General features: G+C 43.0%; 1 protein-coding gene across 6 annotated transcripts in view; it reads right to left on the bottom strand.

The window, feature by feature from the left end:
- Positions 1 to 3,426: 3,426 nt before the first annotated feature.
- The window catches only part of hhat (hedgehog acyltransferase), a 34,889-nt gene continuing 20,516 nt past the window's right edge, over positions 3,427 to 17,799 (bottom strand). For 5 of the 6 annotated variants that reach the window (XM_046855839.1, XM_046855837.1, XM_046855838.1 and 2 more), the window contains 5 exons: positions 14,698 to 14,848; positions 11,414 to 11,449; positions 8,033 to 8,234; positions 7,722 to 7,866; positions 3,427 to 4,800 (listed from right to left, as the gene is read on the bottom strand). In XM_046855839.1, coding sequence (XP_046711795.1) covers positions 4,715 to 4,800; positions 7,722 to 7,866; positions 8,033 to 8,234; positions 11,414 to 11,449; positions 14,698 to 14,848 — 620 coding nt within the window. In that variant the 3' untranslated portion in view covers positions 3,427 to 4,714. The remainder of the gene's footprint in view (positions 4,801 to 7,721; positions 7,867 to 8,032; positions 8,235 to 11,413; positions 11,450 to 14,697; positions 14,849 to 17,799) is intronic. The other variant, XM_046855840.1, reaches the window with a different exon arrangement.

Here is a 17,799-nt window from a genome sequence, read left to right as displayed (position 1 = left end):
CAAGCTACATAAAGTGCATCGAGTGCAACCTAGTGCAGACAGACGACACAAGACAAAACACAAAACCCAATATAGCGCCGACCAGTAAACCTACTGTATACTTGATTATACAGTACTGTACGACAAGACTGTAAAAACTTAAAAAATAAAAACTATACCCCAGAATTGACTATAAACAGTACAATGTAGTGCAAAAATACAGCAGCAGTCGAAGGTGCAAAAAACAGCATGTAAACAGTATAAATGACAGTACAGTGATAAATATTAAATGTGCAAAAAACAGCAGTTAAGAGTGTGGTACAGTCGAGAATAATAAATGAATGGTGGTGGAATGGATTGAGATGAGTGATGAGTGTGTGTTAAGTGTTAAGTCCAGTAAAAAATTTTACAGTTCGGTAACACACATTTGAGTAAATGTGTGTCTGTGTGTGTGTGTGTGTGTGTGTGTGTGTGAGTTCCGTTTCATTTCTGTGTGTTGAGAAGCCTGATGGCTTGTGGAAAGAAACTGTTGCACAGTCTTGTTGTGGCGGCCCGAATGCTTCGGAACCGTTTCCCTGATGGCAAGAGGGTAAAAAGTGTGTTTGAGGGGTGTGTGTGGTCGTCCACAATGCTGTTTGCTTTTCAGATGCAGCATGTGGTGTAAATGTCCATGATAGAGGGGAGACTTCTCAGCTGTCCTCACTATCTTCTGTAGGGTCTTGCGGTCCGAGACGGTGCAGTTCCCAAACCAGGCAGTGATGCAGCTGCTCAAGAGCCTCTCAATGGTCCCTTTGTAGAACATAGTCAGGATGGGGGGAGGGATGTGGGTTTTCCTCAGCCTTTTCAGGAAGTAGAGACGCTGCTGGGCTTTCTTTGTGATGGAGCTGGTGTTGAGTGACCAGGTGAGGTTGTCTGCCAGATGAACACCAAGGAATTTGGTGCTCTTGACGATCTCCACTGAGGATCCATCAATAATCAGTGGAGATTGGTCGCACTGTGCTCTACTGAAGTCCACAACCATCTCTTTGGTTCTCTTAGAGTTTTCTCACTTCAGCTGTGGTTAGACAGAGCACCTGGTCAGTGGGAGAAGGGGTGGTCTTCCTCGCATTCACATTGTTCTGTACCTCAAACCGGGCGTAGAAGTCGTTCAGCGCATCTGGGAGGGAGGGGTCACGGTCACAACCAGGTGATTTTGTCTTGTAATTCGTGATCGCCTGGATGCCCTGCCACATGCGCCGAGTGTCTCCGCTGTCCTGGAAGTGGTTGTGGATTTTCTTTGCGTGTGCGCGCTTCGCCTCTCTGATGGCACGAGACAGTTTGGCCCTTGCTGTTTTTAAGGCCGCCTTGTCCCCTGATCTAAAGGCAGGGTCTCTTTGTTTCAGCAGCGCACGCACATTTGCAGTCATCCACGGCTTCTGGTTGGAGCATGTAGTGATGGTCTTGGAGATGTTCACATCAACAACGCACTTGCTGATGTAGCTGGTCACTGATGATGTGTACTCCTCCAAGTTGATGGAATCACCGTTGGTTGCAGCCTCTCTAAACATGTCCCAGTCAGTGCACTCAAAACAGTTCTGAAGAGCAGAAGTAGCTCCTTCTGGCCAGGTTTTCACCTGTTTCAGAACCGGTTTAGAGCGTCTGACGAGCGGTCTGTATGCTGGAATTAACATAACAGAGCAGTGGTCTGAGTATCTGAGATGGGGGCGGGGCTCCGCACGATACGCGCCGGGGATGTTTGTGTAAACAAGATCCAGTGTGTTCTATTCTCTCGTTGAAAAGTCCACATGCTGATGGAGTTTAGGGAGCACAGTCCTGAGATTCGCATGGTTGAAATCTCCGGCGATAATAAACAATCCGTCAGGGTGAGCATTCTGCAGGTCGCTAATAGCACTGTAGAGTTCACTCAGTGCCTCCTTAGCATTAGCACTGGGAGAAATGTACACTCCGACAATAAAAACAGTGGTGAATTACCGTGGCAAATAAAAAGGTCTGCATCTAACAGTCACAAACTCCACTAGCGATGAGCAGTAGCGTGAAACAAGCACAAAGTTCTTACATCATTCCGTGTTAATATAAACACACATGCCACCACCGCAAGTCACCGCACAGAGCTGCGTTTTTGTCGGCTCGAAACACGGTTAGCCTGTCTAGCTGGATGGCGGCTTCTTAACTCTGTCACTGAGCCACGTCTCCGTGAAAACAAAGACGCAACAGTCTCTAAACTCTCGCCGTGTGGTTCGCTGAGTCAGATGTAGTCCAGTTTATTGTCCAGGGAGTTCAGCTTGTACCAATAGAGCGCCGCTCTGCTCTGCTCTTAGTGCTTTTGCTGATGGTTGCTTTTAGTCTTTTTGAAATTAAAAGTTGCTTTTCCAGCACTGAAATTTGACCCATGACCAAAGAAGAGTTGGTCTTCCCACCTCATCCCCTATTCCCAAGGTTTTTCTAGCCCCCAATTTATGACTAAAGTGCCAACTCTTAACTTATCCCTGTAGAAGAGATGAAAGAGAAAAGAAGAGCAGATGTGGGAGAGAGAGAACACTCTTGTGACGTGACCTAGTAATTTTTTGCATTTGTTTTATTGTCTTTTTTCTAAGAGCCTTGTTGCCATTTTCCACAAGCGAGACCTCTTATTTTTGCTTAGTCAGATACTTCCACAGATTCTCCAGAAAGTTATTAATCTAGTGTGTATGTTGAGGGGGTTCTGGTGTTCTTTTTTATTTGCAGCAACATTGTTGTTCTCCCTCTCCTCCTCCTCATATTCGCTATCTTCATTGTCCTGTGTAGCATCTTACAAGTTCATTTCTGTTACCTCCATGTCAGGTTCACTGTCCATACTGGCTTCTTCTGTAACATCATCTGTTATTACACTGTCATTTTCCATCTCATTATTAACACTATCTCCTGCTGCTGACCCCATGTCTTCTATTTCCAAAATATAAGACACCTCCATTTCCCTCCATCACATCACTGCTCTTTGTTTCTGTCCTCTTCCCTTCTTCAGCAGTGATGTGATGGAGGGAAATGTAGGTGAAGCCGCACAAGTTTAGAGTGAAAAGGTAACAACAGAGGTGCAGTGCAGCAGCCACACCACCTGCATTCACTCCGCCCCTTGTGAGGTGTTTCCACCCACTGCTACCCTCTGCTCCCACACACATACATATAACCCACCTTTCGCTCTCAATCCACACGCTGCTCTCACCCGCGACCTCCCAGCATGCACCAGAAAGAGAGAGAGAGAGAGAGAGAGAGAGAGAGAAAGGGAGAAGTGGGGAGAGAGAGAGAGACAGAGAGAGAGAGAGAGAGAGAGAGAGAGGCAGGGAGCTAGAGTTAAAACTGGAAGCAGATCTGAGAGAGAGGAGAGTGAAATAACACACAGAACCCTATAAGATTATTTATGCAAAGGCAAGCATCTTCTGGTTCCTCTGAGTGACAGCGATAGAGTTCTGATTGGTTTTCTTCAGAAATAAAAAGTTTAATAGGGAATTTTACAATATTGCATTTGTAAATCACAATTATCACCACCATCATCATCATCATCATCATCACAACCATTATCATACATCACCACCACTATTACCATACCATCATCCCCACCACCATCATCATACCATCATCACCACACTTGTCTCACCATACCCGTCTCACTGCACCACAGCCGTCTCACTACACCACTCTATCTCACTGAACCACACCACCACACCCGTCTGACTGCACAACAGACGTCTCACTACACCACCCCATTTCACTGCACCACACTACCACACCAGTCTCACTGCACCACACCACCTCACCTGTTTTACTGCACACTACCACCCCACCTATCTCACTGCACCACACCACCACACCTGTCTCACTGCACCACACCACCTCACCTGTTTTACTGCACACTACTACCCCCATCTCAGTGCACCACAACACCACACCTGTCACACTGCACCACACCCATCTCACTGCAGCACACCACCTTACCCTATCACTGCACACTACCACCCTCATCTCACAAACCTCTTATTTTTGCTTAGTTGCACAAAGGGGCGTTTTTTTGTATTTTTGCTGTAAATACAAGGAATTTGTCTGGATCCGGAAAGTAGTCAGAAACTTCCACAGATTCTCCAGAAAGTTATTAATTTCATCCAGTGTGTATGTTGAGGGGGTTCTGTTGTTCTTTTTCTTTGCACCAACATTGTTGTTTTTCCTCTCCTCCTCCTCATATTCGCTATCTTCATTGTCCTGTGTAGCATCTTCCAAGTCCATTTCTGTTACCTCCATGTCAGGTTCACTGCCCATACTGGCTTCTTCTGTAACATCATCTGTTATTACACTGTCATTTACCATCTGATTATTAACACTATCTCCTGCTGCTGACCCCATGTCTTCTATTTCCAAAGAATTGTCCTCTGTTGTTTTTATTGTCCTCAGTATTGTCCACACCACCTCACCCCATCACTGCACACTACCACCCTCATCTCACTGCACCACACCGCCACCCCGTCTCACTGCACCAGATCTATGTTACTGCACCACACCTGTCTCACTGCCCCACACTACCTCACCTGTCTCACTGCACCACACCACCACCCCCATTTCACTGCCCCACACTACCTCACCTGTCTCACTGCACCACACCACCACCCTCATCTCACTGCACCACACCGCCACCCCTTATCTCACTGCACCAGACCTGTCTCAATACAGCATTGTGTGGTTAACCATAATGAAAATGTACACACAATCTTCATTTCCTCTTTCTGTCCACTTCCAGTCCAACCTGCGCGAAGCAATAAAGACACCCGAGCACAGGAACCCCCATGGTGAACCAACCTGGTGGAGAGAGAAAGCGTAGAGTGAGAAAGAAAGAGTGTGAGAGAGAGAGAGAGAGAGAGAGAGAGAGAGAGAGAGAGAGAGAGGAGACAGATTTAGTCTGAGTGCTCTTCAGATTTTTTTTTTTTTTTTTTTTATTATATTTTTTTTTTTACAAAGTTATTGGCTACTTAATGTGAGCTGCATCATGGCAACAGGCACTTGAACATTTCTTGACCTGTAGTGTAGATCATCTGTAGTGTAAGGCATCTGTAGTGTAGGTTGAATGTAGTGTAGGGGATCTGTAGTGTAGGGGATCTGTAGTGTAGGGCGACTGTAGTGTAGGTCACACTATACTACTTGCTAGACTTGAGAACGTTATTGGAATAAAGGGGAACAGCTCTCTCTTGGCTCAGGTCTTATTTCACTGATCGCTATCAGTTTGTTGATGTAAATGGTGAGTTCTCCACACTCTCTGAGGTAAAGTTTGGTGTTCCTCAAGGATCTGTCTTAGGCCCACTGCTTTTCTCTTTATATATGCTGCCTCTTGGTGAAATTATTCATAAACATGGTATTCGCTTCCATTGCTATGCTGATGATACACAGCTGTATATTTCAGCAAATCTAGATGAGAGAGATCAGATTAACAATGTTGAGAAGTGTGCAAGGGACATTAGACAGTGGATGCTTGGTAACTTTCTTCTGCTCAACTCAGTGTGTACAGCAGTCAAAGACTAGTCTTTCGTTTGAGGCTCCCGTGAATAATATCACCAGGATCGCCTTCTTTCACCTAAGAAATATTGCTAAAATTAGAAATATGATGTCGTTACAGGATGCAGAAAAACTAGTAGATGCTTTTGTAACATCTAGATTAGACTACTGTAACGCTTTAGTGTCTGGATGTTGGAGTAAGTGCAGAAATAAACTTTAGTTAGTTTAGAATGCAGCAGCAAGAGTCCTCACTAGATCTAGGAAATATGAGCACATCAGCCCTGTTTTAATCATCTACACTGCTTCCAATTACATCTCACACTGATTATAAAATATTACTACTGACGTATAAAGCACTTAACGCTTTCACGCCGCAGTATCTGAGTGAACTTCTGTACCAGTATGATCCTCCAGGCCTACTTAGAAGTAGGTGCTGGCTATCTGTTGGTTCCTCAAATAAAGACTCCAGCAGGGGGCAGATGTTTCTCTTATAAACCCCACAGTTATGGAACAGCCTTCTAATCAGTGTTCGGGACTCAGGCACAGTCTCAGTGTTCAAGTCGAGGCTGAAAACACATTTATTCAGTCAAGCCTTTGATCAGTAGATTTTTTCTTAGGTAAAGGAGCAGATCTGGAGGGATCATGGAAATAGAGTGTTTGGTGAACTGGGATATTTGTATGCTGTCGTCTCCTCACATTCACACGTTCACTCAGGTTTGTTGACAGTGGTGTTGACGGTGCCATGTGCTAGTGTGTCTGTGTTAGTGTCTCTGCCTTAGTGCCTTGTGTTAGTGTGTCTGCGTTATTGTGTCTGTGTTACTGTCTATGTTAGTGCATCTGCTTTAGTGTCTGCGTTATTGTGTCTGTGTTACTGTCTATGTTAGAGCATCTGCATTAGTGTCTGTGTTAGTGCCTTGTGTTAGTGTGTCTGCGTTTTTGTGTCTGCTTTAGTGTATGTTAGTGCATCTGTGTTAGTGTCTGTGTTAATGCCATGTGTTAGTGTGTCTGCGTTATTGTGTCTGTGTTAGTGTGTCTGTGTTAGTGTTAGTGTGTCTGTTAGTGCATCTGCGTTAGTGTCTGCGTTAGTGCCATGTGTTAGTGTGTCTGCGTTATTGTGTCTGTGTTAGTGTGTCTGTGTTAGTGTTAGTGTGTCTGTTAGTGCATCTGCGTTAGTGTCTGCGTTAGTGCCATGTGTTAGTGTGTCTGCGTTATTATGTCTGTGTCTGTGTCTATGTTAGTGCATCTGCGTTAGTGTCTGCGTTATTGTGTCTGTTAGTGTGTCTGTTAGTGCATCTGTGTTAGTGTCTGAGTTACTGTGTTTGCGTTAGTGTGTTTGTGTTAGTGTTAGTGCATTTGCTTTAGTGTCTGTGTTATTGTGTCTGTGTTAGTGTGTCTGCTAGTGCATCTGCGTTAGTGTCTGCGTTATTGTGTCTGTGTTAGTGTGTCTGTTAGTGCATCTGCGTTAGTGTCTGAGTTATTGTGTTTGCGTTAGTGTGTCTGTGTTAGTGTTAGTGCATCTGCTTTAGTGTCTGTGTTGTGTCTGTGTTAGTGTGTCTGCTAGTGCATCTGCGTTAGTGTCTGCGTTAGTGTGTCTGCGTTAGTGTGTCTGTGTTAGTGCGTCTGCGTTAGTGTCTGTGTTAGTGCCATGTGTTAGTGTGTCTGCGTTAGTGTCTGAGTTATTGTGTTTGCGTTAGTGTGTCTGTGTTAGTGTTAGTGCAACTGCTTTAGTGTCTGTGTTATTGTGTCTGTGTTAGTGTGTCTGCTAGTGCATCTGCGTTAGTGTCTGCGTTAGTGTGTCTGCGTTAGTGTGTCTGCGTTAGTGTGTCTGTGTTAGTGCGTCTGCGTTAGTGTCTGTGTTAGTGCCATGTGTTAGTGCCATGTGTTAGTGTGTCTGCGTTAGTGTGTCTGTGTTAGTGTCTGAGTTAGTGCCATGTGTTAGCGTGTCTGCGTTATTGTGTTTGTGTTAGTGTCTGTTAGTGCATCTGCGTTATTGTGTCTGTGTTAGTGCGTTTGCATTAGTGTCTGTGTTAGTGCCATGTGTTAGTGTGTCTGTATTATTGTGTCGCGTTAGTGCTTCTGTGTTAGTGCGTCTGCATTAGTGTGTCTGTAGCGCAGGGTGCATCATATAATAATAATTAAATGTTAAAATATCAATATTTGTCAGTGTGTGTGTGTGTGTGTGTGTGTGTGTGTGTGTGTGTGTGTGTGTGTGTGTGAGTGAGAAAATGCACCTTCCAGGAACACTCTCCTCCAGTAAACACGGCCAACGTGAATTCCTCCCAGAAACACCAGATTGGACAGAATTAACAGAGCTGTAGAGAATGCAGAGATAAGTGCAAGGCCACGCCTCCTCATGGGTGGAGTCAGAAAACAGAGCTGTGAGAGAGATTCATATTTTTGTATTGTTGTTTTTTTACTTAGGTGTGTACTGTTAAATACAGATTCATCACACACACACACACACACACACACACACACACACACACACACACACACACACACACACACACACACACACACACACCCCTGAGTGTTTACTCACAACAGTGTGATGAAGAGGAGGCCAGCAGAGGAAATGTGTGATGCTGATCTCTGTGAACACACACACCCAGTTCAGCAGGGCCCAGCATTGCAAGTAGTCATGGCAACCATGCCACAAGCACACAAAGCTGAACGCCATCGCCATGGAGATAAGCTTCTGGAAAAGCCCATGTTGAGACCCACCTAAAGGAATGTACACATACCTACACACACACACACACACACACACACACACACACACACACACACACACAAATTTCTAAAGAATGATTTGGTGAATTTTGGGGAGCAGTGCTCTTCAACCCTAAAAGCTTTACAGCAACAAATAAATCACAGATTTTAGGATAATAAATCAGTCTCTATTAATGTATTCCTGCAAAGTTTCTCCCTAATGAGTGATCCAGTGGTGACTGTGGAGACGGAAAAGCTCCATGAGACTTCATGATGAAGAAATGTTGAGAGACCCTTAACAGCTTATAAAGTGTTCAGTGAAGACCATTTACATGCAGAACTGTGGTCCTGAGCGCATTGTAGCAGACTGTAGATAATTACAGCACAAGTCCATGGACATTTAATATTATAGGCTCAGGCCAAAGTTTTTTTAAAGTTTGTTTTTTTGGTCTTTCCTTTGAGTTACCAACATTACCAGGATCGCCTTAGAATTAGATTTACCTTAGAAATACTGCTAAAATAGAAAATATGATCACATCAGCCCTGTTTTAATCATCTACACCGCTCCCAATTACATCTCACACTGATTATAAAATACTACTACTGACGTATAAAACACTTAACGCTCTCACGCCACAGTATCTGAGTGAACTTCTGTACCGGTATGATCCTCCACACCTACTTAGATCAAAAGGTGCAGGCTATTTGTTGGTTCCTCATAATAATGAAGACTCCAGCAGGGGGCAGATCTTTCTCTTATAAACCCCACAGTTATGGAACAACCTTCCAATCAGTGTTCGGGACTCAGACACAGTCTCAGTGTTCAAGTCGAGGCTGAACACATATTTATTTAGTCTCTCTGTGTTGAGTTAAACATGCTCCTGAGGTACCAGTGTTCCTGTCCCTTTATTCTGTCTTGTCCTGTCTGATTTATCCTGACGTTCTACCTCTGGATGGAGAGATGAATTGGAGAGCTCTCTTTCCTGCTGAGGAGGTTCCAAATGAACAGTTTAAAAATCCATGAGGTTCTTGAAGAGGTTAAACTCCATAACCATGAAGATGGATTTGAATTGTGATAAAAAAAAAAAAAAACTACAATCACCATGAACCATTTTACACTCGAGTCTCCAGTAGTGATCAGAACACCACAACAATGATGGAACTGTAATGAATAACAATTCCGTCTTGAGTCTGGTTCTTCTAAAGGTTTCTTATTTTTTTCCTTCACCCCAGTAACCACTGGATCATTCGGGATTAAATCACAAGAAGTAAATTGTACATTCAACATTTTTTATAATTAATATAATTCTATTTTTATATTTACTATATTTCTTGTCTTTATATTTATCTATTTATCTGTGAAGCTGCTCTGAGAAGTGAAGTGTCCACTGTTAAAACACTACACAAATAAAATTGAACTGAATCTATATAATATATATATATATATATATATATATATATATATATATATATATATATATATATGTGTGTGTGTGTGTGTGTGTGTGTGTGGGTGTGTGTGGCTTGTTCAAGAGTGTGGGGGTGAGTCAGGATCCTCTCACACAATTCCACATCCTGAACACAATTACAGTGCATTAATAAGCACATTAACAACACTCCAACTGCACTTTAACAGACACACACACACACACACACACACACACACACACACACACACACACAGATTATGTAGATAAGGTCGCTGTTCTTCTCCACACCTCTAAACAGAAGAGGTAAGTGACAGTTAAAGCGAGAGAATCAACATCCTCAATCACCGAGATCTAAAGAGGAGGAGGAAGAGAGAGGGAGATGAGGAGAGATAGAGAGGAGGAGTGATGGAGTGTGAGCTCTGAGTAAGAGTGAGACAGGGGGGAATTATTGACTGGGTCACCGTGGTCCTGTCTGAGTGCATCTAATAAACGCTAGCATTATTTTAGTAAATAGTGCACACACACACACACACACACACACACACACACACACAGTTTAGAATCTCGTTTAATATTTTGTCTGCATAAGAAAGTGTAAAATTATAAAAAAATAATTCAACAGAAAAATGTGAGGATGATGATGGAGCGATAAAAACTGAGAGAAAGAGAGAACACAAACTCATTTTGAATATTTCATGCTCATTTGCATTTTTGGATAAATTTAATTTCTGTATAAAAGCCATGGACACAAATGAGTGTGTGCCTCATCACAGCTTCACTTTGAATGTACCTTATTTTTCGGACTATAAGCCACTACTTTTTTCCCACGTTTTGAACTCCGTGGCTTAAACAACGAAGCTAATTTATGGATTTTTCCTGGGTTTTTCCCGGTTTCACAAACTTTAAACCAAAAACTGAACCCCAGAACATTAGACCAATGAAATTTCCAAATGGAAACAAAAAAACGCACCTCAACCGTGTTCTGAGCTGCACGGCATCGGGAGAAAAACGTTTTTTTTAAATGCACGACAATGCCAAAAGATAAACTCCCGAGAGAAATAGTTGTGAAAGGAAGGAGGAAGACAGTGAACAATGACTTTCTTGGTCGGCTACTGTTTAGATACAAGCCATTGTAACGTGTTGAGTCTGGGTGAAGGGAGAGCTCGCTAACTCCAGTTACAACAGAAATCATATAAGCACAGACAGCTTTACAAAACTCGTGCTTTTTTATTTTTCTTGGCAACAGCGTTATGGGTAGGTCAAAGAAACTTAGAAATGAGCATCAGAAAATAATAAGGACATATTCCTCAGTCTCCACACATGCAGTAATACTGGAAAAAATGCAGCGTCAGGCTATTCCCAAAATGCCGCTCTGCTCTTAAAGGAGCCACAACATATTTTACCCGTTACACCGTGTAACAGACACTGTCTTTCATTAAAGCCTGTGTAAAGTTCATTAGTTTCAGTGTAGACAGGTTTATAGACAGGTGCGGCTTATTTATATTAAAAATAAAAATCTTTGTCAAATTCAGTGGGTGCGGCTTGTATTTGGGTGCACTTAATAGTCCGGAAATTACAGTACATGTTCACTCACACACATACACACACACACACATTTTTTTTTTTTACATAAGATTGGCTTTACCAAGGAGCAGAGACACACACATATTACATCACATTACATCACACACAGACACAGACCAATAGAAACACACACACACACACACACACACACACACACACACACACACACACACACACACACACACACACACATATACCTGATGAGCCATCTGTAAAGTCCCACATCAAACTGCCTGAAAGTGGAAAATAATATTTGATTAGAACATTTACATTCTTTATCGTATTTTATTTTTATCACCTGGAGATACTCTATATGATGAAAAGTAAGTGCACCCTTAATCATCACACACACAGTTCTTCTCTATACAATAGCTTTATGGTTTTACAGCGAGCTCCCTGAAGACTCCTGACTGTTCACTGTTCACATGACAAAATGTTCTTATCCGTGTCTGCAATGAAACTCACATCTTTCCTCATTCATTTCAGTGCTTTTGCTTCCATCTGTTGTATTTTTCCTTTTTTCTTCTAAATCAAATCTCCTATTAAGATGTTGAGATGTTTGTTGGGAGTGACGACGATGGACAGGATTAGAAATGAGTTTATTAGAGGGACAGCGCATGTAGGATGTTTTGGAGACAAGGTGAGGGAGGTGAGATTGAGATGGTTTGGACATGTGCAGAGGAGGGACATGGGGTATATCAGTAGGAGAATGCTGAGGATGGAGACACCAGGAAAGAGGAAAAGAGGAAGACCAAGGAGGAGGTTCATGGATGTGGTGAGGGAAGACATGCAGGTAGTTGGTATGAAAGAGGCAGATGTAGAGGACAGGGGGGTATGGAGACGGATGATCCACTGTGGAGACCCCTAATGGGAGAAGTCGAAAAAAATAAGAAGAATCAAATCTCCCATTGATTAAAAAACACTACTACTGATGCATGAAGCACTGAATGTTCTTGTGCTGCTACTTCACTTAAAAGGTGCAGGTTATTTATTGGTACCTTTAATAGTGAAAGGGGAAAGTTTGCTCATGTCTTATTCAGCATACAGTGGAACTTTACTTTACTGAAACCTACAATCAGCTTTGAGCTCTAACTGAAGATAGTTCCAAAACACTGAGCATGGCATGAGGGTGCAGGACACAATCATGCAAAAGTAATTATTTATAATCCAGTGTAGATGAGTTCCCTTTACAGGTGAGTTCCTTTCAAGGCTCCTCCTCATGTCATCTCAGGACGTTTTCCCCTCACACCCTCACCTCTGACTGACTCATTACAGATCAAATTATAAATACGTAATTTAGATTGCAGAATTAATTTATTTCTGTAGCTCCGCTCTAAGACAGTGTACAGTGTGAAGACATGGAAGAGGTGATGAGTTATAAATATAGATATAGAGATGTTAGAAAATGCTATTAAAACAACATCAAAAACTTCATGAGAATTAATGTTCCTAAGCTCTGACACTGAAGACTTCTATATACATGGTTTTTAACTCTTGCATCAGAGGAGTGTGTTCTGTACTTGTCCCTGAGATAAGGCGTTACTATGGAAACCATAATATATTAGAGTGAATATATTATTATAACGCTGCACTTTCAGATAATTAATCACCACATTCTGACCAATCAGAATGCAGAATTTAGATGGAGTGTCATGTAACAGCATAGCTTCACAGTGTAACACACAACATTAACATTACACAATATAACACACAACACCATATAACACACCACTGTACAAAACACTTTTGTTTTGGAGGCTGAAGGGGCAGAGCTTTAGGTCAGGTGATGCAGTGTGTTTTATTAGCACACCAGAGCGTTAGCATGCTGAGCAGTAGATACATTTATTGTGTATAAATATAAAGGAGGTAAAGAGTGAGAGAAAGAGTGATGAGTCCTGAGGGAGGAGTACACGGGTGTGTAACAAACCACAACACATCAGTGAGGCAGGAAACATGTCTTCCCTTCCTCACCTGAGGAATAAAATTAAGAAACAGACACAGCACATAGGTGGCTACGCTCCCAAAGTTAATCTCCTGGGTTTTCCAGAGTCAACATCATGTTAGGGATGGATTTACATTTCACCTTTAACTGCAGGAAACACAACTAAAGTCTGAGAGCAGAACTTCTGCAATTCTCCTGCTTTCCTCCTGCACAATCTTCAACGTAACATACCGCAGGCATTACCTTTAGCTCCTCTGTCACACCTGGCCCCTGTAGTTACTGCAGGTCTGCACATCTCCTTTATTCTTAAAGATCAGTACCAGCACACTCCTTCTCCATTCCTCAGGCATCTTCTCACCTTCCAAAATCTTGTTGAACAGTCTGGTTAAAAACTCCACTGCATCTCTCCTAAACATCTCCATGCTTCTACCGGTATGTCATCTGGTCCAACTGACTTTCCACTCTTCATCCTCTTAATCGCTGCGCTCACTTCCTCCTTACTAATCCTATCCACATCCTGCTTCACCATCGCCACACCATCCAACCTTCTCTCTCTTTCATTTTCTTCATCCATTAATTGCTCAAAATACTCCCTAACACACACAGTTTAAACCACCCTCCAATATTCCTGGCCTTACCCCCTTTCCCCTTGTTCTCCTGAACACACAACATATGTTGTAACATTGCCCCACTCACCAATCTTTCATTCCCAGGTTCACCTTCTACCACTTCATCTATCTCACTTCATAATTGTTCCTTCTCCTCCATCTCACAACCCACTTGTGGAGCATAAGCACTGATGACATTTATCATCACGCCTTCAACTTCCAGCTTTTATATATATTAAGTATACTGGTGTTTAAAACCTTGAGAGGAACCAGACTCAAAAGCAGAACCTAATTCTCATTTGGGTGACATCAAGAGTGTGATTATAGTCTTTAAACACTACAGAACACTGGAGAGTGAGAACTAACATGAGCACTGGAATGTAAGATTGAAGAAGTTGGAAGCTTTACTGCAGTCCTCTAATGAAACTTTAAAGCTTGTTTTCTCTGGAGAGAAAAGACAGAAGAGTTGCTGAAGAGTTGCTGAAGACTGAAGAGGTGCAGCTGCTGCAACACGCCAGATTCAAAACAGCAGCCGTGTGTGTGTGTGTGTGTGTGCGTATGCATGTGTGCGTGCATGTGTGTGAAGTAGATCTCGGAGCTGAAGGAGCAGTGTAAATGAGAAGTGGCTCTGCCCCCTGCAGGTTACCACAGGTACTAGATCAGGGAGTCCAGTCTTTCCCACTCAGGGCCGGTGTGGTTTGGGTGCAGGTTTTTATTTCAACCAACTAAGAACCACATCTAAACAGGTGCAATCTCCACCCATTTTGACACCCACCCAGTCACACACACAGCCCACCTGTCCCCCCACATTCTCTCTGTGTTCCTCTAATATTCACATTTCAGCAACATCGCATTCAGTCACGTCAATAAAGTACAATAAAAGTGAAATCAAAAGAGAGAGAAAGTGTGTGTTTGTGTGTGTGTGTCTCACCTCCACATCCCTTGGAAGCTATACATGGTGCTCACACAGCGGGGCAGAGGAGGGGGCTCAACACCATCTAACTTCATCAGCAGAGATGCAACACCAAACAACACCAAATACTTCACATAAAAAAACTGTACAAGAGCCAGTGCCAGGCCACCTATAACAGGGGGTTGGGGGGTGGGGTTCAGACAAAAAAAGTTTCAGCTGATCAACTCTAATTAGGTTTTAAAGGCAACACAACATTTTTCTAAATCAATAAATCCATAAAAATGGATATAAAAAGTCTACAGAAACTTCAGTGAACAAATGTCAGAAAGTAGACCATGAATAGTTACGCTATCAGACATATTGCACGGTTTTAAATGATTGTTATTGCACTTGTTTAAAAAACATTTTTATTGTTGTTATTGCAGTTAAACAGTAATAACAGTGTGTATTTTGGTGACTGGTTCACTGAGCAGCTCTGATTGTAAAGTCTAATAGCAGCAGTGAGAAAAGATCTTCTGTTTCGCTCCTTCAGACACTCAGGATGTAACAGTGTGTCACTGAAGGAGCTGCTCAGAGAATAAACTGTTTCATACAGGGGTTGAGAGTCATTTTGCAGTAATGATGATAGTTTAGCTCCCATCCTCCTTCTTCCACCTCCTGTACAGTGTCCAGTCTCTTCCTGTCTGCAGGAGAGATGCAGCTGTACCAGCAGACCACACCATAGAAGATGGCTGAGGCCACCACAGAGTGAAATAAATTCTTCAGTAGCTCTCCCTGCACTCCAAAAGACCTTCATCTCCTCAGCAGAAAGAGTCTGCTCTGCCCTTTCTTACACATTGCCTCAGTGTTGTCTGTCCACTCCAGTTTGCTGTTCAGATGAACACCCAGGTATTTGTAAGAGTCCACTCTCACAATGTCCTTTCCCTGAATGTTCACTGGTAATAAGAAAGTTTATTTGTACCTGCGGAAATCCACTACAGCATTTATCTGAAGGCGGCTCCGTTGGCACCAGTCCACAAGGTTCTGGATCAGTCTTCTGTACTCCCAGTCATCATCATCCGTGATCAGACCGACGATGGCAGAGTCATCAGAGAAATTCTGCAGGTGTCATGGTTGCTGAGCTGAACATTAAGTCTGCAGTGTTGATGGTCTTTATCAAATGTGAGGTCAGTGCTACTGGTCTGCAGTCCCCAAAGTCTTTTGAGACGCAAAGTTTTTGGTACTGGCACCACACATTATGTTTTCCATAGCTGTGGCACCTTCCCCAGCTTCAAGCCCAGCACACAGCTGGTCTGCACAGGTCTTAAGGAGCCTGGAGCTGATGCCGGCTGGGCCCACAGCTTTTCTTGCTTTGATGTTTCTGAGCTCCATTCTCACCTGGGCTTCTCTAACGGGCAGTGTTTAGTGGTTGAAGTGGGGGCTGGAGGGAATTGTTTGGGGGTTAGGTGTGTTGTGTGTAGGCTGTGAGCTGATAACAGAAAAGCAGAAAATCCAGACATTTAAAATAAATCCAAACTATTTAATAAATAACCCAGTAGACAGTCTCTTTATATCTGCTGCCTCTGGGTGAAATATGCTAATGATACACAGATGTATATTTTAGCAAATCCAGATGAGAGAGATCAGCTTAACAATGTTAAGGAGTGTGTAAAGGACATTAGACAGAGGATGCTTGGATGCTTAGGACTGTGCTCCCTAAACTCCATCAGCATGTGAACTTTGAGGAGGAGTGAACATGCTGGATCTTGTTTACACAAACATCCCCGGCACGTATCGTGCAATCAATGGCGATTCCATCAACTTGGAGGAGTACACATCAACAGTGACCAGCTACATCAGCAAGTTGGTTGATGACATGAACATCTCCAAGACCATCACTACACGCTCCAACCAGAAGCCATGGATGACTGCAAAAGTGTGTGCCCTGCTGAAACAAAGAGACTCCACCTTCAAAGCAGAGGATAAGATGTACTTATGAACAGCAAAGGCCAAACTGTCCTGTGCCACTTCCACAGCCACTTCCAGGACAGAGGAGACACCCGGCGCATGTGGCAGGGCATCCAGGCGATCACAAACTACAGGAAAAGTTTACCTCCCTTCCAGATGCGCTGAACGACTTCTACACCTGGTTTGAGGTGCAGAACAACGTAGAGGCGAGGAAGACCACCCCCTCTTAATGACCAGGTGCTCTGTCTATCCACAGTTGAACTATGCAGAGTTAACTCACGGAAGTCTGCTAGACCAGACAACATTCATGGCAGAGTGCTAAAGGAATGAACAGAACAGTCTTTACTGGCATCTTCAACATCTCCCTAGCAGCAACGTTGTTTCAATGTGCCTCAAGACAACTCACATTGTCCCCGTTCTGAAAAAGTCTACAGTCTCCTGCCTCAATGACTATCATCCTGTTGCACTCACACCCAAAGTGATGAAGTGCTTCGAAAGGCTCGTCATTAGGCAAATCAAGACCCAGCTTCCACCCTCACTGGACCCCATGCAGTTTGGGTATCATCCAAACCGTTCCACAGATGATGCCATCTCCACGACTCTCCATCTGGCCCTCACCCACCCGGACAATAAGGACTCATGAGGACGAATGCTGTCATAAGGACGAATGCTGTTCATAGACTTCAGTTCAGCATTTAACATAATCATCCCTCAGCACCTGATTGAGAAGCCTAAACACCTTCCTCTGCAACTGGATCCCGGACTTTCTGACTGAAAGACCTTAGTCAAGTCAAGTCAAGTTTATTTAGTCAAGGTTATTTCTATAGCGCTTTTCACAATGGACATTGTGTTAAGTGGCTTTACAGAATTTAAAAGTTAAAGTGAATTGTATGTGCTTATCCCTGATGATCACCATGGCGACTGTAGCAAGAAAAAACTCCTTAGATGTTATGAGGAAGAAACCTTGCGGGGAACCAGATTAAAAATTGGAACCTCATCCTCATTTGGGTGACATCAAGAGTGTGATTATAGTCTTTAACCTGTTAGCCTTTGGCACAGATTTTGAGACCCATGGCTGAAAATGCCCTTCCTAACTTTAAATGTTAACAGTTCCTGATAAAAATATGCTACACACACAATTTAAATATAAAAAAAAAACGTTGAAAGTTGATA

This window comes from Silurus meridionalis, chromosome 8 (genome assembly GCF_014805685.1).
Source record: "Silurus meridionalis isolate SWU-2019-XX chromosome 8, ASM1480568v1, whole genome shotgun sequence".
Lineage (NCBI taxonomy): Eukaryota > Metazoa > Chordata > Actinopteri > Siluriformes > Siluridae > Silurus > Silurus meridionalis.
The sequence above is the reverse complement of the archived record's forward strand: the minus strand, read 5'-3'. Positions and strand labels throughout refer to the sequence as shown.